General features: G+C 26.7%; 1 protein-coding gene across 1 annotated transcript in view; it reads left to right on the forward strand.

Annotated features, from left to right (window-relative positions):
* Nucleotides 1-27116, forward strand: part of LOC107443562 (integrin alpha-PS1) — a 113539-nt gene that overhangs the window by 77128 nt on the left and 9295 nt on the right. The window contains exons 2-19 of the mRNA XM_087159114.1: nucleotides 571-692; nucleotides 1527-1606; nucleotides 3528-3710; nucleotides 5977-6130; nucleotides 7554-7758; nucleotides 9388-9472; nucleotides 9549-9654; nucleotides 10361-10452; nucleotides 11619-11761; nucleotides 13096-13200; nucleotides 13311-13539; nucleotides 19305-19454; nucleotides 20329-20408; nucleotides 22574-22721; nucleotides 23978-24058; nucleotides 24809-24888; nucleotides 25132-25212; nucleotides 25295-25391. Of these exons, the coding sequence (XP_087015240.1) occupies nucleotides 571-692; nucleotides 1527-1606; nucleotides 3528-3710; nucleotides 5977-6130; nucleotides 7554-7758; nucleotides 9388-9472; nucleotides 9549-9654; nucleotides 10361-10452; nucleotides 11619-11761; nucleotides 13096-13200; nucleotides 13311-13539; nucleotides 19305-19454; nucleotides 20329-20408; nucleotides 22574-22721; nucleotides 23978-24058; nucleotides 24809-24888; nucleotides 25132-25212; nucleotides 25295-25391 (2221 nt within the window). The remainder of the gene's footprint in view (nucleotides 1-570; nucleotides 693-1526; nucleotides 1607-3527; nucleotides 3711-5976; nucleotides 6131-7553; nucleotides 7759-9387; nucleotides 9473-9548; nucleotides 9655-10360; nucleotides 10453-11618; nucleotides 11762-13095; nucleotides 13201-13310; nucleotides 13540-19304; nucleotides 19455-20328; nucleotides 20409-22573; nucleotides 22722-23977; nucleotides 24059-24808; nucleotides 24889-25131; nucleotides 25213-25294; nucleotides 25392-27116) is intronic.

Raw genomic sequence — 27116 nt, forward strand, 5'->3', positions numbered from 1 at the left:
AAATTTTTATGTACTTTTTCTTCTCTGTAAGACTGTATCTTCTGAATACGACTGTATTTATCTATTTTTATAATAACATGGTCATAATTTTGAATCATGAGTTTTCTTTCTTTTTGAATGCATAAAAAGCAAATAATGTTTTGCTTGTAACCATTGTTATGATCCTCTCTATCCTGCATTTATTTGATTATTTTTAACACTCTTTTCAAAGCTAGGCTTTCTTTAAATTTGCTTTTTTGAGTTAACAATTTGAAATCCAAAAGGATAATAATAAAAAACTAATTCAACATTGAATTCACTATATCAAAACTATTAAATTGTGATTATTATTTCTTTCCTCAATATATCAAAAAAATTACTGTAACTAGTATCTAAAAATATCATAAACAAATTGTTAAGTAAGGATAATTTATATGCTTTGCTATCTTATACTATTTTGTCACACAGAAATTTGATAATCATTTAACATACCTTTAAAAAAGCAAGTTTGATATTTTTTTTGTACATAAATTGAAAATAAATCATTTCTTACCTTTTATATGAATATTAATTTGTTTATATTTGTTTCAGATTATTAATTGGTGCTCCCAAGGCTAGAACAGTTGGTTATAACCATTCTGGTGCTGTGTATAGTTGTCCTCTAACAAATTATAAAACTGATTGCTCTCAACTTGTAATAGATCAAAATCTTAGTAAGTATTTTGGTTTTAAGTAGAACAAATTTAAAATTTATTTTGAAAACTATAATAAACCTTTTTGCTGATTTAGTTTGTTAAATGTTGAAAATAATTTGTTTTCTTTTGATTAAGATTCGTTCAATAAGTATATTTCAATTAAAATTGAATTTAATAAGAGCAGAATGTTACATATTTTATTTGTTATTTTATTATTTATTTACACTGTAGATTTGTTATTTTTTTTCTAATGTTATTCATATTGACATATTTTCGTCACTGTGTACTATTATTTATTGCAATTTATTCTATCTTATTTTAAAATTAATTTCTTTTTAGAAAATTTAAATTATATAGAGTTGTAAGTATAAGGTTTATTTTAAAGCTGAAAATATTGATCAGGAAATACCATTATAAGCAAATATAAAAATAGTATGGTTCATAAAATTATTGCAGTACCATAAACAGATATTAGGTCCAGTTCTAAGATAAAAGTACATTTTTAAGCAAAATTTAGATTTTCAAAATAATGAATCTTGATCTAATTTTAATTAAAAGTGTTTTTACTAAAATTAAAAAAATTTTAAAATTTTTTTTCAGTTAAAAAAGTTGTAAATTTAATTTTAGTTTTATATTAGTTTCAAACGTTTGAAATGGCACACATATTGTTAAAAATTACTCAAATCTTGTTGTCATGGTGAACTTTGAATCATGTGTTCCTTAGAGAAATAATTAAGAAGTCAGATAATTTTTATGAATTGTATTTTAATAATGCTCGATTGCTAATAACCTAATACTTGAACTACAATAAGTGCTTTCTTTGATTCTTATCCCTTTTTTTAAAAAAATTAGATCACGATTACGGAGTTATTAAAAACGACCAATGGCTAGGAGTAACAGTTTCGAGTGGAGGACCAGGAAGCTATGTGATGGCATGTATTTTCTTTTATTTATAACATCTTAATTGCTTGTATTTATAAAATTTTTCTAATAATATGTACATTAGTAGATTGGTTCTTTGTTATGTTAAAAAAAAACAACTAGATGTTACTGGCTATTTCTTCTTAAGTGTTTTCAAGCAAACAAATTGTGTAACTCATCAGTGTGTTTAGTTAAAATGAAAAATTTCATTAACTTAAAATGTATTTTTTTCGAATTCAATGATTTCCATTTTTTATTTTGATGCAATTGTTGAAACTAATTTTTGAATTCTAATTTCCTGGTAGTAGAAACCTTTCCAGCTAATTATTGGGTACTACAGTTTATTAGAGCATTTGCAGATTACTTTTCATCTAAGTTTTATTTTTAAAAAGCAAACAATCAAATGGAGGAAATTGCTGAGACTTTTTTTATTAAACTATCACTACATCTACATCTGCATTGAAAGAACACTCACTGCAAATAACAAATATTAAAGCATTTTTTTTCTTCTGTTACTTGATTACAGACTTTACTGCATAATGATTTATTTTATTTATTCATTGTGCAAAATTCAGCTTAAGTTTAAACATCATAAAAGTTTTAGGCATAATTTTTGGGGCCATATATTTACAAATTTTATTACAATTACGTTAGATTATGATGAATTTTTACAATAATCTCTGTCAATCAGCATTGAGGTCGAAGATGAATTTGATGGCGATAGTGCTACAGTTTCATGCCATCAATTCTACTTCAGGGGTTTTGAAAATAGCGTATAGAATATGTGGTGTATTTTTCTATGTTCAATTCTAAACCCTTTTTTTAGCTTCAAAATGATGAATTTTGCTGTTTTCACTTATTGAAAAACATGTTTTGACCAATTACTGCAAAGAAATGAGCCTCCCTTCCCGCAGATGAGAATTTTTGAATTCAAAATTTAATATTACAAATTTTAAAGATATCTATTATGTTCAAACTGCTTTTGTCAGTTGGTGCAATGATGGTACAAAATGTCTTATGATATAAAAATAAATTTTAAATTAAAAAGAAGATTTAGTATTATAAGTTCTTGAAAGAATTGATTGGGTAAAATGTAAAGCTCTGTAATGAAAAATTAATCTTGATTTTCAGAATAAATGTAGATTTGTATCTATAGCTCAAAGATTTATGTTATCTGAAGTAGGTTCACTTTGAATTACTTGAAAAAATCAAGGTTCTATTTTAAAATTCCTCATTACTTGGAGCAATCAACATTCTTCCTTACAAATAGGCTGATTGAAGCTTTGTTCCACTTTCTTTAGAATTATTATTTTTTTATTGTATTTTTATTTATTATTAAAGAGTGTGTCTTAGTAACTTGACTGGGATTTATTTTATTACATTTGTACCTAATTTAAATGATTTTGGGTAGCATTTTGTTTCTGTGGGCTGAAGCAAATCCTGACTATTGTTGTTACTACAGTACAGAACCCGTTATCCGGAAATCAGAAAACCGGAAAACCAGAAAACCGGAACGAAATTCGATAAATTTTCCCGCCATTTTTTAAACAAAATTTTTTTTTCCTTATAAGATTTTAGGATTTTTCTTTCTTTTTTGAAAGATGTTCACCTTACCATCATTTTGGAAATAATCATTAGTGTATTACTTCATCGTTTTTTCTTCTTTTCAAGATTATTTCCTAAAAAAAATTTTTTTTTAGTTGGGTTTAACAATAAAAAAACGGCTTTTGTAGCGATTCAGAAAACCGGAAAAATCAGTTATCCGGAATAGTGATGGTCCCGATCGTTCCGGATAATCGGTTCCCTACTGTATTATTATTGCAATATTATTAACAATTATTTGACTATAAATTTTATTGCTTACTGATTTATATCATTGAGTTAGTTATCATTACTATATCAGTTCTAAAATATTGTATAATTCTATTTTAGTCATGCGCCCACCGATTTGTGTTGTCTGGTCCAGACTATCAATGGGGTCAAGGCATCTGTTACTCTCTGTCTCAAAATTTAAAACTTGAAAAGGCTTTTGAACCTTGTAGAAATCGTCCTGTTAATAAAGCTCATGAACAATATGGGTACTGTCAAGCAGGTACAAGTGGTATGGTTGCTGATGTAAGTATAATGTTTACTATAATTGAGGAGCTTATTGGAAAAACCGACTAAGTAATATTTTTAGAAAAATTGAGATTTCTTGGGGAAAGTTCTTATTTTAGCTATATATAACATTTATTTACTGCTAAATTTATTCATTCCGAAGATACTCGGTGGAAGAATTGACTAAGTGACATTTTATTTGAGTATTCATTGGGCGGAAGTGACTATAATCAGAAATAGTCAGAAAACAACTCTTGAAAATTTTGCTTGGCATTGAACGCTAAGGCGCGGGGACAGAAAAAATTTTGAAAATGAAAAACTTGAAGCAGCTTTCATACATTAAGGAAAAATTATGTTTTTTTTTTCAAATGATTTATTAATTTTAATTATTTTTAATTATTAATTATTATCCAAAATGATAAGCGTACTTATATGTTTAAGAAAACTAAATCCAACTTTTTCATAAAAATCGGCATGGCTCAGCGGAGATAGATAGTTAAACTTTCTTTTGCTCTCTGTTGGTGAAAATTGCATTGCTGTTGCAAATTATACTTTGATAGAAGCATATCAGAGCTCCATTGGCATCGGGCTAATCACAAAAGGTTTTTGTAGTTCTTACCTCCATTTTGCCCAATTGCTGATTACTTATATTTGAAAGAATTTTTCTTGAAGGTGAATGTGACTTTGTTCTTTAAACAGGTGTTCTCTTGTCTTCTAAGTTGAGAAGTTGAGAATGAAAGAAAAACTTCATGTTCACTGAGTGGATTAGTGCTCAGTGGCAGAAATTTGTGAAGCAGTAACCTAAATTATGAAAAATATTTTTATAAATTAAAATGTGTCATTTTTGCATGAAACAGCATTATTTTTATTGAAAAATTAGTAATGTAAAAACTTAAGCATTCATTTACTCAAATTCACTTAAGTGTTACTTAATTGTTTCTTCCTCTAAGCTTTTCAATTATGCTATATATATGTATATATATCTATGTGTGTGTGTGTTAATGCGAAATATGTATTTTAAAAATTTATTGGTTAGAAATCTTTAAACTTGTATATTAAGGTCACCTTTTAAGTATTTTATCTATTAGGTTAGATTCCGGAGTGATAATATAAAAATGTTTTGTTGGAAGTTTATTTGTGTAAAATAAATAAATAATTTTGATTGTATAGATAGTTGACCATGTAAAGCGTAGAACAGATGGTGGTAGTGATTCGAATTCGTTGTAAGACTTACAGGCTACTTCTGCCGATTAATTTTTACTCCTTAGTTTGGAGAAGTGCATCATTTAATATTATTACACTTGTAGTGTTCTCAATATCACATGTTCTTTCAACTTAATGTTTGCTGAAACAAATAACAAATGAATTCGGAAGTTTCCACCAGCATGCTATGATGCTAAACAAAAAATAACAAATAGTGATATTTTGCATAATTATAGCAAAATAGGGGATAACGCTCAAATTAAACTGTGATATTAAACTTCTTAAATTTGTTTTAGGGTCACGACCTTTTGGAATTTATAAATTACAGGAAACTCTTATGAATGGTAAAATTTCACATGCATTTGAAAAAAAAAATCACAAAAATAAAACTTTCTAGAATATTAAGCCTGTTCACACATCGCCTGGTGGGAATAACTAAATCGGAGGGTAACACCGGAAGTTTTTAAATGTCTTCAGATTTTAGGAAGCTTCTTTTTGTTTACATTCAATCAACCATCCATTGTATATTATAAATATTTACAGACATCATAAATATATTATTTTAAATTGATTAATTCATAATATTTTGAATAATTATAATTTCTAACTATATAATACTTAGCTATTTTATAATTCATAACTTCAAAGTTCAAAAAATCAAATTTTCATGTTTAATTTTAAAAAGAAAAGCAGAGACAGAAAAATTTAAAAAAGTATATTTTGATTAATGTATTTAATTTTTGGCAAAAAATTTCTTATAATTTAATTTCATTAAGTATTGTTTAGTCTGAACTGTATTTTTTTCAAATTTCATGTATTATTATAGTGATACTGAAAAAAAATCAAAAACATTTTCAATAAGCAATGCATACATACATTTGATGAACTCCTTTAAGTGCATTATGAAGGCCTTTGAAAGTGTTTTTCACTGATTATTTTTTGAGTATTTCTTGTTTTCGATTTTGATTTCACAGCAAATAATTTAATTTTCTGGGAATCTCTGATTTTAATAATTTAGTTGCTAAAAGTGCCCGTTTCTATTTCTTTGCATTTATATTAAAATTATTGTATATTGTTACAGGGGAACACCATAGTAGTTGGTACACCTGGTCCTTTTACATGGCGGGGTACAGTGTTTACCACTAGCATTTCATTTAAAATTCGTGATGATAAAAGGTGGTATTATGGTCCAATTATGGAAGATGCTTCTCCTGTTGATAAGTACAGTTATCTTGGTGAGTAAAATAGACTTTGATTTTTTTAAAGTTAATTTTATTATTAATAAATCTTTTTTGTAAGTTTTAGATTTTTTTATTTTATTTTCTGATCTACGTTTTATTGTGGATTATTATAATTAAATGCATGTATAGTGTGATTTCTTTATAAGTTTAAAAAAATTAACTGGTATAAAAAAAAAATGAAATAAATTTTTAATGTAGTATGAAATAAAATTTTTTTTATTTATAAGTTGCCAACCTATATAAATTTTGCTTAGAAGACAAAAATAGAAACATGTTTTGGTGCATTCTGTTTAGTAAAGCAAGATAGTTTTTCACACCAAGTTTCAAATTTAGTTAAAAAGTTTATTGCCAGGCAATACTGTTAATTAAAAAAACCTATAAAACAATATTTTTGAAGCAAATACCCTTTGCAACAACCATATAAGCAGTCTGAGGACATAATTAACAGATGTCTGAACAACTATTTCAGTTAAAATAATGAGACTTGCAGTTTTGTTGTTTTGTAGTTTTTCCTCAGTGCCATCTGATGATTTACTTAGTAACTAAATGGAAAATCGATGAGAATGAATCTTAGTTTGTTAAGCAGAACACTGCAAACCATATATTTCTTTCTCTTCCTGTTGTTCTTTAAAGGATTTTTTGAATAGTTTCTCAGTTTTAGGATAACTAACACGAAATTTAATCCTTTAATTTTCAATCCCAAAATCAGCTTAAGGTACGACGTCGTTTGCTCATAATTTCATCACCATTTGTGTAAAGATTTAAATATTTTCAAAATACTGTTGAAATTTTATAAATTTTTTTTAAGCATTGCTGTGCATTTAACTTTAAACATTGAATTCAGTTGCTAGTCTTAGAATTTTTGGCTTAATCAAATATTTTATTTTGATATTAAATTTACTCTTGTGTTGTTTATATGTCTTGAAGGGCAAGTGGAAAAAAATATTGTTTGTAACTTGTCTCTCCAGCCACGACCATATTCCCGATATGTGTCTTGTTGGAGGCATAGGTGTGACGTTGCTGCGTAGATCATGTGCTGGCGTTGTTGTTATTAACTAATTTAACATTAATTTTATACGATGCAACTATTAATTATTTTATTCTGAAACAACTTGTCACATCATCTTTTTGAATCCCTCAATTCTGATAATCTTAACATATTCAAAAATCTTTAAACTTTTGTTCTTTAGCAGAGTTTTCAGTTTCAAGTACAAAAAGTATGTAATGAATTTGTCCAAAAAGTATGGTGAATGATTTAATTGTATGTTCAAACTACTTCTTGTTCGATCAATACTATTCAGTTGTTGTTTTTTTTATCTTTCTCATTGAAGGAAATTTCGAGTACTAGTTTTCTGTTCAATTATTGTAACTTGAAAAAATTTTAATGTGATATTTTGAATTCTGAATTGAATTATAGGTATGGCTGTGACTTCCGGCGCCTTTTTCAATGGTAAACAAAGCTATGTTGCGGGTGCTCCTCGATCAAATGGTACAGGACAAGTTGTTTTCTTCACAAAAATAAATAAAGCTGTTATATTTGATGTTCAACTGATTCTGAGTGGAGACAATTTTGCTTCTTCATTTGGATATTCACTTACCTCAATTGATATAAATAATGATGGGTAGGTTAATTTCTTTTAATGATTTTTTAATGATTGATAATTATTAAGAAAGTTTTCACTACTTTGATTTCATGTTTATATATCTGTGTATTGTATTTTTGAAATCCTTAATTATATAAATAATGTATTTTGTTCTCAGTTTTAAAATATAATCAAGTTTAAAATTTTTATTTTTTATTTTAAGACATATTTGTTATGTCAAAAAAAAAAAAATTATAAAAAATGAATATAATATGCCCTGCAAGAAATTGCGTAACTCATGTAGTAGAATTGTTATGAGCAGTAACTGATGTGATTTCTTGATTCTTTTTTCGTCTCTGTTAGTTTGTCAAATGTGTAATAATTGCATTATTAAGGAAAGCAGCATCATATATTTTAATGTAAATGGTGGATAAATGTAGCTGTACTGATGTGAGAAAGTATGTAAAGTTTAGATATAATTCTTGATATGGCAACTCTTTTGTTATAAAAGAAATTACTTAAATCAATTTCTGGCTCTTAAGAAAAGTGCTTAAAACTTGAAATTGAAATCTAAGTTATTAGTATAAAAGGAATTCTATTTTTAAATTACTTTTGATCCATTATGGATACAGAGCATATTTTTTTTGGGTTTATATTGCATTTTAGTACAGTTAAACTTTGATATCATGAGCTTTGATAAATTTTTTGCATGACAGCAAAAAATCTGAATATCCTATGTATTTGCTTTGTTGCTAATAGAAAAAAAAACTTTTTATGCTTAATGCATTTGTCAGTGGCTAGTTTTAGTGAAATATTTTTGATTGCCAACAAATTATTTTTCTTAAATTTTGAAAAATTTAAATGCTTTCTTGAAGTCCAATTCTCAAGATTTTTTCTTGGATAATCTTATGAACCATTTCTTGAAACTCTAATAAAAAGGAGATTGCCATGTTTCGAAAGAAGTTGTCTACTTCTAATGAAGTAGACGTGTATAGATAATAAATAAATAAAATATAAAATAAATAGCTCATAATAGCGCAAATAAAATATAAAATAAATAAATAGCTCTTAAAATAGGAAAGAACTTATTAATTTAATGTATCCAAAAGAAACTGTGATTTTTAAGATATTTATTTTTGATTATTATGGACAATATTGCTTTGATATGTGTTATTTGGCAGAATCAAAAATATTAAGAGGGGTTACAGCATTTGTGTTTATAATTGAGTTTATATTGGTAGTTTTATTTGGGTTAAAATAAATTCAGCATGACATAAAATAAATTGTAAAAACAAAGGTATTGTTTATAGTAAATATTAACTGTTTCTTGAAATGAATGTACACAAATTTTAGAATGTCAGGAATAAATGTTGACTGAATTATCAAAGAATATTCAGTATCCAATAAATATATATTAAGTTTGATAGCCTGAATTTTCAATATTACAAAATAATTAGTATCTCTCTTGGAGTTCAGAATATCATTGTTTGACTCTCTAATTGTAAACACTCATTATATTAAAAATTGTTTAGAATTTCATTTTTTCTATTTTGCACTCTTTAATTGTTATATCTTATCTTCAGAAACATAATTATTTTTTCTGTTTTTCTATATGTAACATTAAATTTCGATATTGTTTCGATAAGCTTAAATGTTTCATTCTTGCAGGTATTTAGATTTAGTGGTGGGAGCACCTTTTTACTTTAAGAAAGGCAAAGGTGGTGCTGTGTACATTTACATGAATTCTCCCGAGGTAAATCAGGGTTTATAAAAATTTTATTTTCAAAATCCCTCACAAAATCATCTGCTATAAAAATTTTTTTTTTCAGGGTTTATCAGAGTTAACGGAACCAATTAAGATTACTGGGAAACCTGAATCCAGATTTGGTTTTTCTGTTGAAAATGCTGGTGATTTAAATCAAGATGGATTTCCTGGTACTTTAATATCTAATATGATATTTTATTTAAAACAATTATATTAACTTTTAAATTTTTTCTTTATGCTTTAATTTAACTGATAATTTTACATGTAATTAATTTTCTAACAAACTTTATAGTGTGTGTTAAAACTATTGTAATGTTTATGTTAAATCCAATTTTTGAACTGAGCACAATGATAGTAATAATGCAGGAAAAAACCACTGCTTATCAATAATAATATTTGTTTAAGTTAAATTTATAAGCAATACATTTACAAACTTCAACCTTGACCATATTTAGTTTTTATAAATTGTTTATCGAGTTACCAAATACCAGGGAACATGCATTCAAGAGTTTTAATAATTAAAAACTATGTTTTAAGTACCTATACTAAATAATTATCTATTTTTGGAGGATTTATTTAAAAAATTAATATAGTCTATGAGTACAAGTTTACCAAAGAAATATTTATTCTTATTTTAATTCTGCATTGTAAATTTTAATTTGTTATTACAATAAATAACAAAATGAAAAAAAATATTAATCGTGTTTATAATTAAATCCCTCTCTAATATTTGTACATTAATTTTTGAAGTACATATATATTTTTTTTATTGCCACAAATTTTACGTCTGTTTTCTTTACTTTATTCAATATCAAAATACTTATATTTTTTTATATTGTTATTCATAATTTTTAAGCGTGTAATATTCTTGTGCAGATCTGGCGGTTGGAGCACCATATGAAGAGAAAGGTGGAGCTGTTTATATTTATTCAGGCTCATCTGAAGGTGTTATTCTTACTCCATCTCAGGTGATTATATAAATTTAAAGTTATTCAGTTTTTTAAATGTTTACATGTGTGCTTTTTTAAAAAAAAGACAAGCTAAGTTTGTAAGCATATTGTTCTAAGTATATTTATAAAAATTTTAGAGATGAAAAATGTAGTGACAGTTTTAAAATTGAATTTTAAAATGTTGGGGAAAAAACATAAAAACTGCTGGTTAATTTTAATTTATTATCAATTTCTTTAAATAAAGGTTAGAAAAATTTAAATTTTTTATCTTACATATTAGGCATTTACTTTAAAGCCACAAATCTTGTAGGATTTCAAAAATTAGTAGTATTACAGAATTTTGTATAAATAATTAAGTGTTTTATGTTTTAATATGACATAATTTAAAATTTTTGAATAACTTTTTTATTATTTATTTTAATAAAAAGGGATTTATATTAAGGAATTTTGGTTATTGCAGCATTTCAATACTAATAATAACGAATTTAATGTAACATTATTCTGTATTATTGAATTAAAAATTTTGTTAATTCTAACTAAATTTAAATATTGTCTTTTATATAAATTGAATAATCCTAAGGAAATGAAGCAAAAAGATCTACTTGATACATAAACAACTTCATTTTCAAAAATAAAGAAGTGAATGGGGAAAGCAAAACAAATCTGTTTTATTTGTCTCATTCACCTCTAGTGAGTCTTGAGGATTGTCACCTGTTTTTGAATGCTCAAAAATTAACTTTTTCCACTATAATTTTTTTAAAACTAATTAAGTTTTTGCATATTCAAGTGTATGTTTCTATGCAGTAAGCACTGTTGATTTAAAATAACGCAAGCATTAAATGAAAAATATTATTTTTGGTAGGTAAAAAATTATTAGAATATTGCATCTCTACCTGATTATAATCTTTTTCAAGTTTTTCTTATAATCAGTTACACAATCAAATTATAAATTGAATATCTGATGGGCACACAGACTGCATCATTTTACAACTTATTATTTATCACTAGATCTCAATTAAAGGTTGAATAATTAACAATTAAATTCTTTGAAGTCAAACTATAGTTTAAAGAAAAAAAATATGTTATGAATATTGTTTACATAATGAGCTATAATAAAATTCCAAAATGTTTGTGTTCATTTTATTCGATTTTAGAAGTTTTTTAAATTTATTATTTTATTTCAGGTTATTCACCCTAAAGACGTTGCCGAAGCTAGTGGACTAACCACCTTTGGTTATTCACTAAATGGAAGGATGGACATTGATAGTAATGGTTATCCAGATTTATTAATTGGATGCTATGAAACTGATACAGCAGTTATGTTAAGGTGAAAGAAATAATTTATTATATTTCGATTTTTAATATTACCTCCTTCCATTCAACTGCTTATATTTGTTTTTATTTATTTTATTTTGTGTCTATATCTCACTTGTATTTTGTTAATTTTTTAAGATGGTTTTTATATTTTTTATATGGTTTATATTTTTTTCATATGACATGGTTTACTTTTTTGTAATGTCATTAATGCTAATGTTTGACTCCATATGCCCGAAGCTGTTAGGAAATTAATAGATATTTAAAATTTTATTTTTAAAATTTCTCTTCTATCATGTGGTTTTTAAAGTACAGTCTGACCTCTATTTAACAAAGTGGCTGAATCCCGATAATAAGTTCGTTATATGGAAAATTCATTGAATAGAAATCATCTTTTGAAATGCTTAAACGACCCAAAACAGGTTTCAAATTCATAAACACTAGACTTAATTAAAATAGCAATGGATACACCCTTATATTGTAAAGTAGTATCGACTATTTATTTTATAAATTTTAATCGTAAAGGAAATCTGCAAGGAAAGCAATTACTATAGAACAAAACATTATCCAGTGTTACACAATCATGCTCTATACATTTTCAACTAAAAAAAAGCTAAATTTATGCATAAAATTATAGCTGCATTTATTATAAAAGTAATTTTAAACATACATTATCACATGCGTTCTAAAGTTTAATTGCTACGGATGAAATCCGTTAATTTTGTCGTTTGTGTTAGAGTTTTTCGTTTGAAATGCGAACAAAAAGAGAAAGTGATTTTACTGCTTTCTCTAAAAGTTAAGTGGCTTCGAAATTCAATTCAAGGTTAATTTCCCCCATAAAATGCGTTAAGAAGTTTAAAATGTTCTGAAATATTTTGAGAAATAGGGTAAGTGGATCTCAAAGAAAAGTTTGTTAAATAGAAAATTCACTTCGCTATTTGGAAGTTATTTGACAAAGAAATTTCCGAAATGTTCTTGGTTCCTTGAAAAAATTCGCAAAATAGAGAAATTCGCAAAATGGAGGATCGTTATATAGAAGTTTGACTGTATCTTCAAAAGTTCAAATTTCCAGATATATTTTCAACCCTAAAATTTGGTAATCAGGTTTATTGGAGCACATTTCAATAAATAATGTGTTACAAAATATATTCACAAATTGTAAGTAGTTAGTTAATGAATATGTAGATTACAAATCATGATAATCTGTCGATTTGCACAGAGGAAGTAGAATCTCTTCTCTGTTTTGAAGGAGACATTCATAACAAAAATTAACCTTTAAAGCTGTGTTGCCCATTATGTGTTTTTTTTTTTATTAAGAAAAATTAACAATATTTCTTAACAATTTAGATCTAGGCCAGTGTTGAACATAGTGACTTCAGTAAGTGGCCAGCTCCAAAATATCGATCCAGACGAAAAAGGATGTGAGAGGGACAAAAGCTCACCTAATGTGTGGTATGACCTTTTTTTTTTTAAGGCACTGTTTATAGTAAAGCTTTTGATCATTCATGATTTAGTGTAAAGTTTAAATTAGCTTTGTAACTGAATAATATATTTTTTTCCAGCTTTTCTTTTGAAGCCTGTTTTCAATTCAATTCTTCTATATCATCTTCTCAAGGACAACAGCTTAAATACAAAATAGAGGCTGAAACATTCACTGGACGAAAATATTACAGGGTTCGTTTTAAATCCTCTTTGAGTAGTGACACACCAAACATTGTTGAAAAAGAAATCGTTTTAAAAGGCAGCTCTGTCGGTAGAATGCATTGTTCTGAAGAAATTGTTTATCTAAAGGTGAGGATATGATTTAACATGAAATTAATTGAATTATTTTATTCTAGTCACACTTGAAAAGTTTAATACGTTTCTTCATAGGCTATTTTTAAAAAAAAATACTCAAATAGTTGTAAGTGCGAATTATACAGTTAAAAATTGCTTTTGTTTTATGTTTGTATTTTGTTCTATGTTTTTGTATCGTCAGGGTTCCCACGGTCCTTAAAAGTCCTTAAAAACTGCTTAGTTTTTATTTTGAAAATTAAGGGCCCTTAAAAGTACTTAATTTTGATTCATGGTTCTTAAAAGTCCTTAATTTCTAGTATCACTAGTTCCTTGGAACAATTTTTTTATCTTAGGAAAATATCCACAGTTAAAAAGTATGTCTTTCGCCTAGAATGAGACCCTGCATTGAGGGTAGAATATTTTGAATGCGTGTGAGGGTAGGGGTTACAAGCAAGTAGAAGAAAGCACGTCCTTATTGTTTTTTTTCTTTTATTAATTTTTTCATTAAAATATTTCTTTCTGGATCACTCTGAAAGAAAAAAATTTAGTGTGGGGAGAGGAGAGCGTGATACTGCAGGTGGGTAGAGGTCTTGACTTATTTTTAGACAGTACTTTATCAGCTGAAGACCTGCATTGACCTTCTTCATCCATAGGGATCAAGAAATTCAATTCTTCTGATAGCTCACGTGGTAGCTTCGATACTTCATTCAAATGTGAAATTGTTAGAAATGCCGGCAAAGTGTGTTTTTAATAATTTCTGGACACTTGATAAAAAATATAAGGAATGGATCAGCATCTAGTGATCGTCGCAAGGCAAAGTGGATTTTTTTCATCGTATCAGATTTTCTTCTGAAATTGAATTTTATAAATGACTCATTTTTTTAATTTTAGGGATATTACGAATATTCGGCGAAGTATAATTTTAATCAGGAAAATCATTTTCGTCGTTTTCTCATCGACACTTTTTTTTTTAAAGAGAGTGAAATGTTTGCTTTCTGTTTTCACTTTCGCTGGGTTTTTTTATTTTATAGCGCGACATTTTAACAGCGTTTCTGATATATTTTATCTCCACTTTTTCTTTTAAAGTTATACAGATAATTAGATAACCGGTAAAATAGAAAATTGATTTTCTACGTTGTAAGTTTTATTTTAAGAATTTAGGAAAATTTTCTGTTTTTCTTTAGCTTTTTTGATTAATTATGTTTTTTTTACTTATTTTGATAGCATATTTTAAAGAGCTTCTTTTTCGTCATTTTTTCTTAAAATCCGGCAATGGGAAACACTTAAAGTGTATTTTTCAACGTTAAATTTTTCTTATAAAAATTGAGAACGATTTTTTGTTTTTATTTCGTTTGACTTTCCCATTTTTTATTTATTTTTATTTTTTTATTTTTTTTAAAGCTCTTGTTTTTGTTATGATGCGGCAATTTTAAAGAGCGCTATTCTTAGACATTTTTAAATCGATGTATCGCGAATTATCGACTTAATGCACATATCGGCTGGCCGATATAATTACTTTTATTTTAGGCGATGCATCAGGAATCTGATTTAAGACGCTCGCGGTTTAACGTGCGAGTATTCTTGCCTAATCGATGTATTGCAAATTATCGACTTAATGCACATATAGGCAGGCCGATATAATTTTATTTTAGGTGATGCATCAGGAATCTGATTTAAGACGCTCGCGGTTTATTGTGCGAGGATTCTTGCCTATGCTAACGCTATCACCGCGCTGACGAAGACTATTTTGATTTCGTCTAGCTGCGAAGATGTTGATTAAATTTTTAGCTACGAAGATGATGTTCGTTTCGTGATATTGAGTAACGGCATCAGCGTTGAAATATAGAACGCGATGCTTAGTTTCCTTATGCGCCATTTTTTACCTTGGCATTTTACGTTTCTTGAAGATTATTTTCAGCGGGACTTATCTTGCGTTCGCTGTGCGTTTTATTTTGACTTAATATAACGTTTCAAGTAAATTATTTTCAGTGAGACTTTTGCTACTTAGCGATCTTTGCAATATTTCGTCACTTTTTTTTCTGTTAGGATTTAACGTTGTCTATTATTTTCAGCAGACCTACTGTTACTTGGCGATCGTTGCTCAATCGCTGTTATCTTAAATTTTCGTTCTGAACTTAATATATTACTGAAACGAATTCATGAATTAAAAAAAAAGATTCTTTATTGATTTTTTTAAAAGTGATACAATTTAATGTTTTATATATTTTGTATTTAAGTAATTTATATTTTGTCACAAAAAGTAAATTTTTTTTAAAAATTTATTTAATTCACGTTGCACCCCAGAGCCCAAGGTTAAGAAAACTGAGATGGGCACAGTAGGCTTTGGCCCTCTATGGGCTGTCGCGCCATTGAGTTCAGTTTTTTAAATATAATAATTTGATTAGTTTTTAAACCAATAAATCTTCAGTCGCTTTTAGTTTAAAAAAATTAGAACAAATTAATTTGCTTTTATTTTTAATAAAATTGAAACAGAGTTTGCGTTCTTTCTTTTTTTTTTTTTTTTTTTTAATTTGGTTGTTAGTTAAAATGACTAAATTTTTTAAAATTAAATAAAAAGTTAAGCAATGTTTTAACGCTTTTCAATAATTTAACAATAGTGCTCTTAAATATAGAATATATATATATATATATATATATATATATATACACACATATATATATATATATATATATATATATATATATATATATATATATATATATATATATATATATATATATATATATATATATATATATATTTAAAAATCCCTTCAATACATGTTCGTTTAATAATTTGTCAGATAGTGAGTATTATTTTTAAACATTTAAATCTTTAGTCTATTTCATTTTCAGAAAGGAAAATAATAATAAATAAATAGAAAAAAAACTTACATTAAAACCATTTGACCATTAGTCAATACAACTTTATTATTTTAAATAAGTAATTAACAAAAGCCTAACAATGTTTCAAAAGCACATTTTTTTTTCAACAAATAATTAAAAATTTTTTTTATTCAAGTTGACATTTTCTTTTTTTTTTAATTTGTAATGTATGTAAAATATTTTGTAACAGTTTTATTATTATTTTTAAAAAATCTAAGTCGTTTTTAATTTTAAAAAAAATTAAAATAAAGCTTGTGTTTGTTTTTACTTTAAGGCAAGTCAATTCTTAAGACAGTCTTAAATCAATCCATCTTTATTTTAATTGAAAAAATTAAGCAATGCTATTGATGTTATAGAATCATTTTTTTTTTTTTAGAATTAACATTTTCTTTTGTTATAAATTTATTTTTGATTGATTTAAAGATCTCTGATTGATAAATTTCAAACATATGTTAAATTGCGATACATCGCGATGTCTGACTGACGATCTATCACGATATAAAATTTCTTACAATGCCCAGGCCTATTTTTACATAAACAATAAAAATTCTTGAGGATTTTTTTTTTTTTTTAAATGTTGTTTGATCACTGGGTAGGTGGCCGTTTTATTTGGCCATATATTTGACTATTCGACCAATTCATTATTCCCTATTTTATAATAAGTAATATATACATATATAATTCATATTTGCATCCAATTTTCATTACCTTTGATTTATTTGACAAATTATTGTTTTATAATTTCAGACAATACTTTATTACGAACAATTTTTTTTTATCGTCGATTATTTTAGTTCCGTTAATATCTATACAAGACACAATACTTTTTAATTGAATAAATTCTAATTCTTCAGAGGTGCAGTATTCCTTATCAGTGTAAGCATACAATTTTTTATAACTAAACGCAGACTATTTTATAAAGATTTTTTTATCTTTTTTTATAAATGATGTTTCTGATTCCACTATGTTTTCTTTTTTTTCTCCCTTCATTCACAATAAATTTTGTACTTAAGGAATTATTTCATTTCATTTTCTATTTTTAGATATGGAATTTTTTCATTTTTATTTCAATTGATCATTACATCCTGCCTTGTCCTGTGTTTCAATATTTATGTTAGCACTTATTTTAACTTTCATTTCTGTTTCTTAGTTCTTAATTTTAATTAATAAGTTTTCCTTGTAGTTTATTTATTTTTTTCCTGATTGTTAGGTACTAAATATATTCTGATTTTAATCATTAAATTTTTTATATTTTGTGATTTTAATAAATCTTTAGCTTATTATAATTAGATTTTACTTAGTTTAAAATAATTGTCTTAACCTTAATAAACTTATATTTGTTAGTTTCTTTTTGTCTTGGTTTAGTATTAGTCACTCAAAATAATATTTTTATTTATTTAATGAATTTACCATCTTAATTTATATATTTCTATCGGTTAACACAATTTCTTTCTATTTTTAAAATAGAAAATTTTAATGTTTAATCTGAATTCTTTGAGTTTTTCTTTATATTCTTAAAAGCTATCTGAGGTGATTAAATGCAATTTAATTTTAATTAAATACAGATTATATGTATTAAACATTTCTTTATTCAGTTTTTTTTTTTTAATTTTTTAAAGGATGACTGAGTTGAAGAAAAGCTATTCCATTTTTTTAATCTATTATTATTAATCTATGATGTTTTATTTGATGATAAATAATCATTTTAAGGTCCTTAATTTCTACAAAAAATGTCCTTAATTTTTTTGATAAAAGTCCTTAAAAGTGCTTAATTTTTGCTTTGATAAAAGAGTGGGAACCCTGATTGTGTTTTGCTGATATGTGTAAAAAGTTTTGTTAAACTAATCTATTATTAATTAAACTTATAAATTTTTCATTGTTGAAATATAAAAAATTTCATATTTTTATCATTTATCATTGACTCAGTGGGTTGCAAATTTCTCCTTTAACTTTGCTTCCCAACCCTCTATGACAGTGTTTCCCAAACTTATGACTGTTTTGTACCCTTTCTAAATTTTTCGTAACGCTGTGTACCACTAATAAAAAAAATGAATGTATTTTTTACTGTAAAAAATTGCACAAAAGTTAAAAATCACAACTGACTGTTGACACCACTAATTATTAGCTGTTAACTCTGCAAAAAATAGCCAATAGAAAAATATGTAATCGTAAATTATCATGACTAACTTTGTTTTTAACTAAAATTTTTTTAAATTTTCGTTAGTTACAAGATATTTCGCATACGAACAGGTGCCCCGGTTAAACTGTTCCCATACCCCTGGGGGTATGCTTACCACACTTTGGGAAACACTGCTCTATGAGATAACAAGGGTTTATGTCACCCAGTGGCAAAATGACCATTTTTGAATGGGCATTTGATAAAATGTTAATTTTTTGTAAATTTATATTCTTCCTTTGTTTGTTTTTTTATATTATGCAAATCTATTTATGTGTATACTATAGTTTAATGAATATGTTAAATTGTTTTTATTGTCCTTTAAGGGAACTGTGAGTATTTTTAAATGAAATGCCCAAAATTTTATGCTAATTATTTTGGTTTTAATTAAGTTACATTTATTTGAATCTAGTTTTTGGCATAGAACTAATATATTGCTTTTGTGTAAAAAATTTAAAGCACTATTTTATGAAGTGGAAAAAAATGCTTTTTTGTTTTAACAGAAAAACTTATAAAAAAAAAAGATTATTTAGGTTTAAAAAATGAAAGTGATGTAACTAAGTAAAAAATGAAAAATGAAATGACCTCTAACAAAAGTTATTAAACCAATCATTTAAGAAACTCAGAATTTGAAAAAAAAAATTGCAAAATGTATTTTAAAAAGTATATGTGGCATGTTCTGATTTATCTTATTTTTAACCATTTATTATTATTGTAGGAAAAAAGTGATATACAGAATCCAGTACAGTTCAAATTGACGTATTCTCTGATACAAAAAGATCCTGTACAGCCCTCATTTAGTTTAGAATTGCCAGATTTGAATGGTTATCCTATTCTTAATCAACAAGAAGCATCCAAAATTTTTGAAGTAAATATTTATATTTTTATTTGTTTTTACTTTTTGGTATGTTTTAAATTTGAAATAAACAATTTGTATCACCTTTGAAACTTTTATATCACCTTTTGTGGTCACATTGTGTTGTGGATTAGTCATCACAGCATTAAACATATTTTTAAACAAGTTCACCAACATATTTGCACTTTAATTTAATTATTTTTGTTTTCCTTAAAGAAAAATTAAAATTTTTTTTGAAGTATTATGTTTATGTCATAAATCGTTTTTCATTCCTGTAGTTAGCATATTTATGTCACTCGAATTCAAAAGAAAGTATCTGGAGTTGTTATATTTCTTATAATATAAAGTTGTAGTTTAAATTATTACATATTGTTAAAATAAGAATTTACAAATCTTAAGTACATAGTTTAACAGGGCTTAAACCATCCTCAGGTGTAAAAAAAAATTGCTTGTGAATTTTTTATTCACAAATTTAATAACAAAAAAACATAAATTATTGCGTTTGATTTGAGTGTTCTTAATATGAAATTTTTACTACAATGAGCAAGTTTTAAAATCCCCTAATTTGAAACCTACAGAAATCAACTGCAATGTAACTTCTGGAAATATGTACTACCATTTTGTAAAAGTTTTTTTCTTAAATGTGTAATTGATTTCCTTCTAGTTTGGAAATTAGTTTATTTTCTTTTTTAAAAATTATTGTTATTATTATTAAGCAAAAGATATATTTGTAAAAAATATTTTGGATTTAATGTCTGGTTTAATTTTATTCTTACTTTTAAAATGAAAAAAAAGAAGTAAAAAGTTTTTGTTTTAAGAGAAACTGTTTTTCATGGAAAATAAGCTTAACTATTTTTTAATACAATTTCTTTTGGGTTTTTTCCAGGCTAAATTCCTGAAAGATTGTGGCTCAAATGATATTTGTGAAAGTGACCTGAATGTTATTGTTGATATAAATCTAACAAAGTAAGTAATCTCATTTCAAAGTAATAAGTTCTAACTTTTTTCTCCTTTAAATTAATTCCTATTTAAACGTACATGAATTCAATGTAGTTTAAATTAATGTTACTTAAATCTTTGTTAAGGCAAGAAACAATAGTATAAATCTTCTAAAACAAAAACTAATAAAATATTAAAATTTTGGTATATATCCAAGAATTTTTTTAAACTTCTTTATTTAATTTTAAATGTATGGAAATTAGAGCTGAATATTTTCGCAAATACCTCTAAATGTTTTTTGATTGGTGACTGCAACTATAGGATGTGTTTTATTCTTTGGTTGTATTTGTTTTTAAATTGTTTAGTATTTTTTGTTCTAAATAATTTTAAACATTTGTATACTAATGAGATGATTTATTGAAAATTTAACGAAAATACAAGAACTTAATCAATCTTTTATTAGAAGTAAAAATTACTGAATAATTTTCTAAATGAAAGAGTTTGAAAAAATAAAGCTCTAAATACCTATAATTTCCATACAGTTTTTTGCATCTTTTCTTTTTCTAAAATTTTGTATTAATATTTAAATTTTTAAAATTAAGTATGAAAGATATAAGTAAATAATAAAATAAATTGAGTTTTTTTTTTCAGAATAATATTAAGAATATAATTTTCATCTGAAAAAAAATAGTGAACTTTATTTTTATATAAAAAATTTAAGATGATTGCCAATATCAAAATTATCATACTATACTTAGTTCAATGAGAACTGATAGCGAAATCACCAAATACTTGGCATTAGCTGTAGCTGTTTGTTGTCTAAGTTAAGACAAGGAGCATTAACCTGACCAGTGGTAAGTAAGAAAAGAATTAGACAGCAAAGAACTAGCAGATCTAGGTAAGGTTGGTGATAAGCTGAAAACCTTTGCATTTTCTTTCACCATTGGCTCTCGCTGAACAGAGTATATATTTAAATTATAGAGAGTATATATATTAAATTTTTTTATTTCAGGAAATAAATTTAGTTATACTTTTACTGTCAAAAAATAAGGGATTTTTTTAAAATTTTTTATTTTTTATTAGTTGTATTTTTTTGGAATGTTATTTTTCATTGACAAGAAATAATAAACCCTTCATTTTTAAGCTGCCATATATGGATTTATATATAATAAATTTTTTTATTTATTCAGTCTTAATCTAAGAACTAAGATTTTAATTGTTAGTTAAATTATGAATGTTATGTTATAAAAGTAGTATATGTTATATTCAGGGGTGGATCCAGAAATTTTTTCTAAGGGGGGGGGGTTATAGACTCAGATCCCCCCCCACAATAAATTTTTTTTACAAAATTTTTTTTTTAAATATTTTTTTTGAAAAAAAAAAAAAAAACTGGGGTTTTTAATGCTAGTCTTCTCATTTATTTTTTTCATACTGAACAATACATAAATAATTCAAGTATTCAAAATCTTTAAATAATAAATGTAATGTGTTTTTTAGACACTTTGGCAAATCTGTCAATGATTTTTTCAACATCCAAATCAATTTCTCGATGAATGTTTAATAATGCGAGTCCATTTAATCGTTCTTGATTTTGAGTTCCTCTAACCCAAGTTTTGAGACGTTGCAGCGTTTAAAAGGAGCGTTCTGCTGTTGCTGCACTAACTGGCAGTGTTATTAAAATTCTCAACAACATATTGACTGATGGATACAAATCAATGTCACAAGCATTAATAATCTTGGAAAGATCATTGGGCACTTCTAGTTCTGCTTCTTTTTTAGCTGCCATTTTGCCATCCAAGGACGAAATTCTGTTTCGACAACTTTTACGGAAGCATTTAAGAGATTCTTATAAAACTCGGCAGTTTTACGAATGACTACAAGATCTTCTTCTGTAACAGTTTGACGAGGTAAAAATACTCGGATTATTACTCTTTTGGATTATGATTCTTGAAACAGTTTAACAAATTTTTAAAATATTTTATTTCTTTTTTAAACTATTAAAAAAATTATTTATTTACTTATTTTTTCAGTTTGGGGGGTGACCTGGATCCGCCACTGGTTATATTCTTTTGTTTCAAAAGTGTATTTTTATATCGTATTTCATTTTGCGCGAGTAATTTCAATTTTACAGAAATTCATTTTAAAATCTAAGAAGCTTACGTTCTAAAAATGTTTGCTTTTTTATGATTTAGAGATGATGAAGGAAAGCCAATATTGTTCCTGGGTGAAAAGCAACTTGCATTATCAGTCAAAGTAATGAATACCCGAGAACCTGCCTATGATGCTATGCTGTATGTTTTTCATCCACCTAGCCTTAGCTTTGTCGGAAAAAAAGTGGTTGTAAGTGTTTGTATTTTCTCTAATTCTTGTGATAAAAAAAAATTATCAATTGTTTATTTTAGAAAATACTATGAAAAAGCTAGATTATGTTTTTGACATCAAATATGGGTTGGAACTATCAAAAATTTAAAATAACATTTGGGAATTCTCTTAACAATTGGCTAATAAGTCTGATAGTCCTTTTAAATTCAGTTAATTATCAATGTTTTTAAATTAAATCTTAAATTTTATTATTTTTTGTTAATTATGTGAAAATTTGAATATTGGTGTAAAATATTAATATTACGTAAAAAGTTTTGCTTTCTCTTTTAAAATCAGAATCTAAGCAAATATAATAATAATGCTTGTAATAAATTGATTTGGAATTCATTTTTAAATATTTATTTTAAATACCGTATATTCCGGCGTATAACGCGCACTTTTAATACAAAAAATAACATTGGAATGTACGGGTGCGCGGTATACGCCGAATATAAAAAATTATAGATTAAAAAAATATTTAAATATAGAAAAATACTTTTATTTTAAAGAACTAACATACCTTTACCTATATACTTTATTGATTTTCGTTATTACATAAATAGTTCATTATATTCGTCTTCCGTTAGTTCTTCAGGCACGTCATCACAATCTGTTTCGTCTTCATCATCTGTGTTATCCTCATCCATAAATAAACAGTCATCTTCTGATCCGTCCAGATTATTTTAAATGCTGCATTTTTTGAATGATTTTCTAACCATTTCAGGCTTAATTTCATCCCATGCCTTTAATATCCATTCGCACACTGTTTCCAAACTTGCATGGCGCATATGTCCTCCTTTAGTAAAGATTTTCTATCCCTCCTACATCCAAGTGTTCCACTGTTTTCTTAAATTGGATTTAAATGGTTTGTTTAAGCAGGGCTGAAGAAATGGTGTTAATCTACCTGGAATAACTGCCATATCGGTGTTACATTCTTTCGACAATTTTTTTTGTATTTGTGAGGTGGAACCAAAACATGTCCCACACTAAAAGGCTTTCTGGTTTTCTATTGATACTAGATGAGATATTGCACATGTACAATCCAAATTTTCGTGCGCGTTATACGAAGAGTGTATCTTAAAATTTAAAAATAGTTTTTAGAAATCACGGGTGCGCGTTATACGCCGGGACGCGTTTTGCGCCGGAATATACGGTATTTTTAAATATTCATTTTTTTTTTAACTTTCACTTTAGTTTATTATGAACATATTAATTCATGGAATATTAATTTTTAGAAAGGAGATCAGATAGAATGTGTTCCTTTTAATGTAACTACTGTGAAATGTGAATTAGGAAATCCTCTTAAAGATAATGAGGTAAGGAAATTTAATTAGTGTTATCTCATTTATGCTAATTTATCTTAAATTTTTACAAAAATGTGAACTCTTTGAAGTGTTTGTGTATAGTTGAGTCAGTTTATAGTCTAGAGATATTTTTTGAAAGTTAGGCTTCACATGAATGAATTATCAAAACCCTCTATATTTCTACACCTCACTGTAGACTATTCAAGAATTTACACCAATATATTTGTTAAATTATTGTTTGTTAAAATTAATTTATTATCAAAATAAGTTAATCATAGTAGTAGGAACTGTATGTTTGATGTAAAATAGATTGGAAAACGGACCTCAGAAAACTTTAAAAGGATGATCAACAAAGTGTTAAGAATGTTTGTTTAGAAGAATATTTTCTTTCGGAAGGAATGCTAATTAAAGAGCCAGCAATAAATACAAGAAAAGTTAGTTTTCAATTGTAAAACTTGTTGAAATTGTTTCAAAAATGTAATAAATTGTCATTTAAATTTAAATGTTGTATACTAATTTGGATTATAGATATTTTTGTTTAGTTATTATAAGGAAAAGAATATAATATTTTTTAATACATAGAAAATTTTTTGCATTCAAATCAAGACACCTTAGCTTTGATATAATTGTTTTATAATGTTTTTATTTCAAATAAAGTATTTATGGCAAAATTTTTGATGGTTTATCTATGGAAACTTATTTTAATTATTATTTTATTACATTATTTTATGGTTATTTATATTTATTATTATATTCTTAAAGGTGGAACTACAAGTTAGATTCAACCCAAAAGATGTTGGTCCTGATGAAAGAAGTTTGAAAATGAGCGTGAAAGTCAACACGTAGGTTATTTCTGTTTTAAAAGCAATAAATCTTGACTTGCATTTTTAATTACGCATTATTTTTTATCAGAATGAGTAAAAAAAAATTTAAAAATTATGTATCAAAATAACATTTTCTTTTCATTTTGTTTCATATCATTCTGAACTTTTAAATTATTCAATATCTTTATCAAAATGTGTAGAAATTAACATAAACACTTTTAATTCTAATCTGAATTCTGAACTATTGAATATTTTTATTAGGACAAGCGTAGAGGATTTACCTCGAGAGGACATCACAATTGAAGCCGGCATAGTGAAAGTTGCTGAATTAGAAATCAGAGGGTAAGAGAGATGATTTTATTTTAAAAGAAAAACTATCATGTTTCGATTATTTATAAAAAGTGCTAATTTTATTGTGTTTCAGGGCATCTCAGCCTGAGCAAGCTTTTTATGGAGGGGACACTACTCGAGTGCCAAATTATATTGATGATGTAGGCAGTGAAGTTGTCCACATATTTGAGGTAATTATATTCATGTAATTATCTCCTTACTAAATACTTTAACAAGCTCTCTAGCCTTGGACACCAAAACAGAACAGCAGATTATCTACAAAGGTGGAGCAGCAAACAAAGACTAAAGAAGAACAGCCCACTTAGCCAGGCCGTAGTTAACAATGTACTTGCTGGAAATGTCGAGGATTGCCTTAATAAACAATTCATTGACCCAACTGAAGGACTACCTGGTGTTTATTTCCATCAACACCTTTCATCACAAGTTAACAAGAAGCTGGATCACCCGGAATTGCTTAAGCAACTTGCTTTAGAGGTTATTAATACCATCCCCAAACAATCAATACTGGTGTACACAGACGGAAGCAAGACAGAAACATCATCATCTGGCAGTGGTGTCTACAACAAATCAAGTAATGTCTCCCTCAACATCTCCAAAAGGAATCCTGATTTCTGCTCGGTGTTTAGAAGTGAACTCATTGCTATTGATACTGCCCTGGATTCTCTTCTAACACTACAGGATCAAAATAACATCTGGATCCTCTCTGACAGCCTCAGCTCCATACAATACTTAACGCATTGGAGGAAGGTGAGAGACAAAACAGGTGCTTCAATCCTACAAAAAATTAAAATCCTCTCACGATTGCGTGAAGTCCACCTCCAATGGATCCCTTCTCACGTTGGGGTTCTGGGCAATGACATCGCCGACACTCTGGCTAAGGAGGGGACGAAAGATAATCTGATAAGTCCAAATTCCCTCACCTTCATGGAGCTGGCATCAAAAAAGAAAAAAGAAGACCTCGCTTCCTGGCTCGTACCCCCCAAACATCACTGGTACCAGAGCACCAGTCCAGGAGGTGCACTCAACATTCGGTGCAACCGCAAGGACCAGACTGCACTTACCAGGCTTATCAGCGGCCACCTTAAGTCCCTTTCTTTTGAGGGTAGTATTAAAATCTATCCTAACTGCCCCAGGTGCCACAACATGCAGGCTTCCCCCCAACATATACTGGACTGTCTAGGTCTGGACAAAAGGGACATTCTTAATAACACACTTATGGTGGCCGACTTCCTCCGGGTGATGAATTTCATGGACATAGTTTAGCCCTGCTAATTTTGGGGATAAGGAAGAAGAAGAAGAAGAGAATATTCATGTATTAATATATTATGAGGTAATTACATTCGATAGTTCTTTTTTACCTCAATATATTGATTTTTTATGATATGAATATTAATTGTGAATCATAGAACTTTATCGGATGTAAGAAAATTGCACTTAGACTTGTTTTAAAAATATTTTTGATTGACAAAAAACATTGATTTCATTAGTGGGTAAACAACCTGAACTTTTCAGATGCATTTTAACTTAATTTTTTTTAAAAATATGATTTAAAGCAAGGTTTTGCTCTATATGTAGGAATTGAATTAGTGGTATAATTTTGTAAAATTTTGATTAGTAAAATGGAGTATTATTGAACTGATTTAAGGTTTTATTGCTATAAAAATAATGGAATTTGTATCAGAATTTTGTCCTCTATTCTTGCGTGTTTTTTCAAGTACTTAAAAATTGGCTTTAAAAGGCCTATTATTTATTATGTTTTTTTTTACGTAAAGTTTAATAAATTTTTACTTTAATGATTATTCAGATTTTTCTCTTTTAAAGTACTTTTCAAATCTTTGGTTTTAATTTTAAATATGCTAATAAGTTAATGAGAAAATTAATAATTAACTTGTGAA

This window comes from Parasteatoda tepidariorum, chromosome 3 (assembly GCF_982258835.1).
Source record: "Parasteatoda tepidariorum strain Cologne lab strain chromosome 3, Ptep-v5.0, whole genome shotgun sequence".
Lineage (NCBI taxonomy): Eukaryota > Metazoa > Arthropoda > Arachnida > Araneae > Theridiidae > Parasteatoda > Parasteatoda tepidariorum.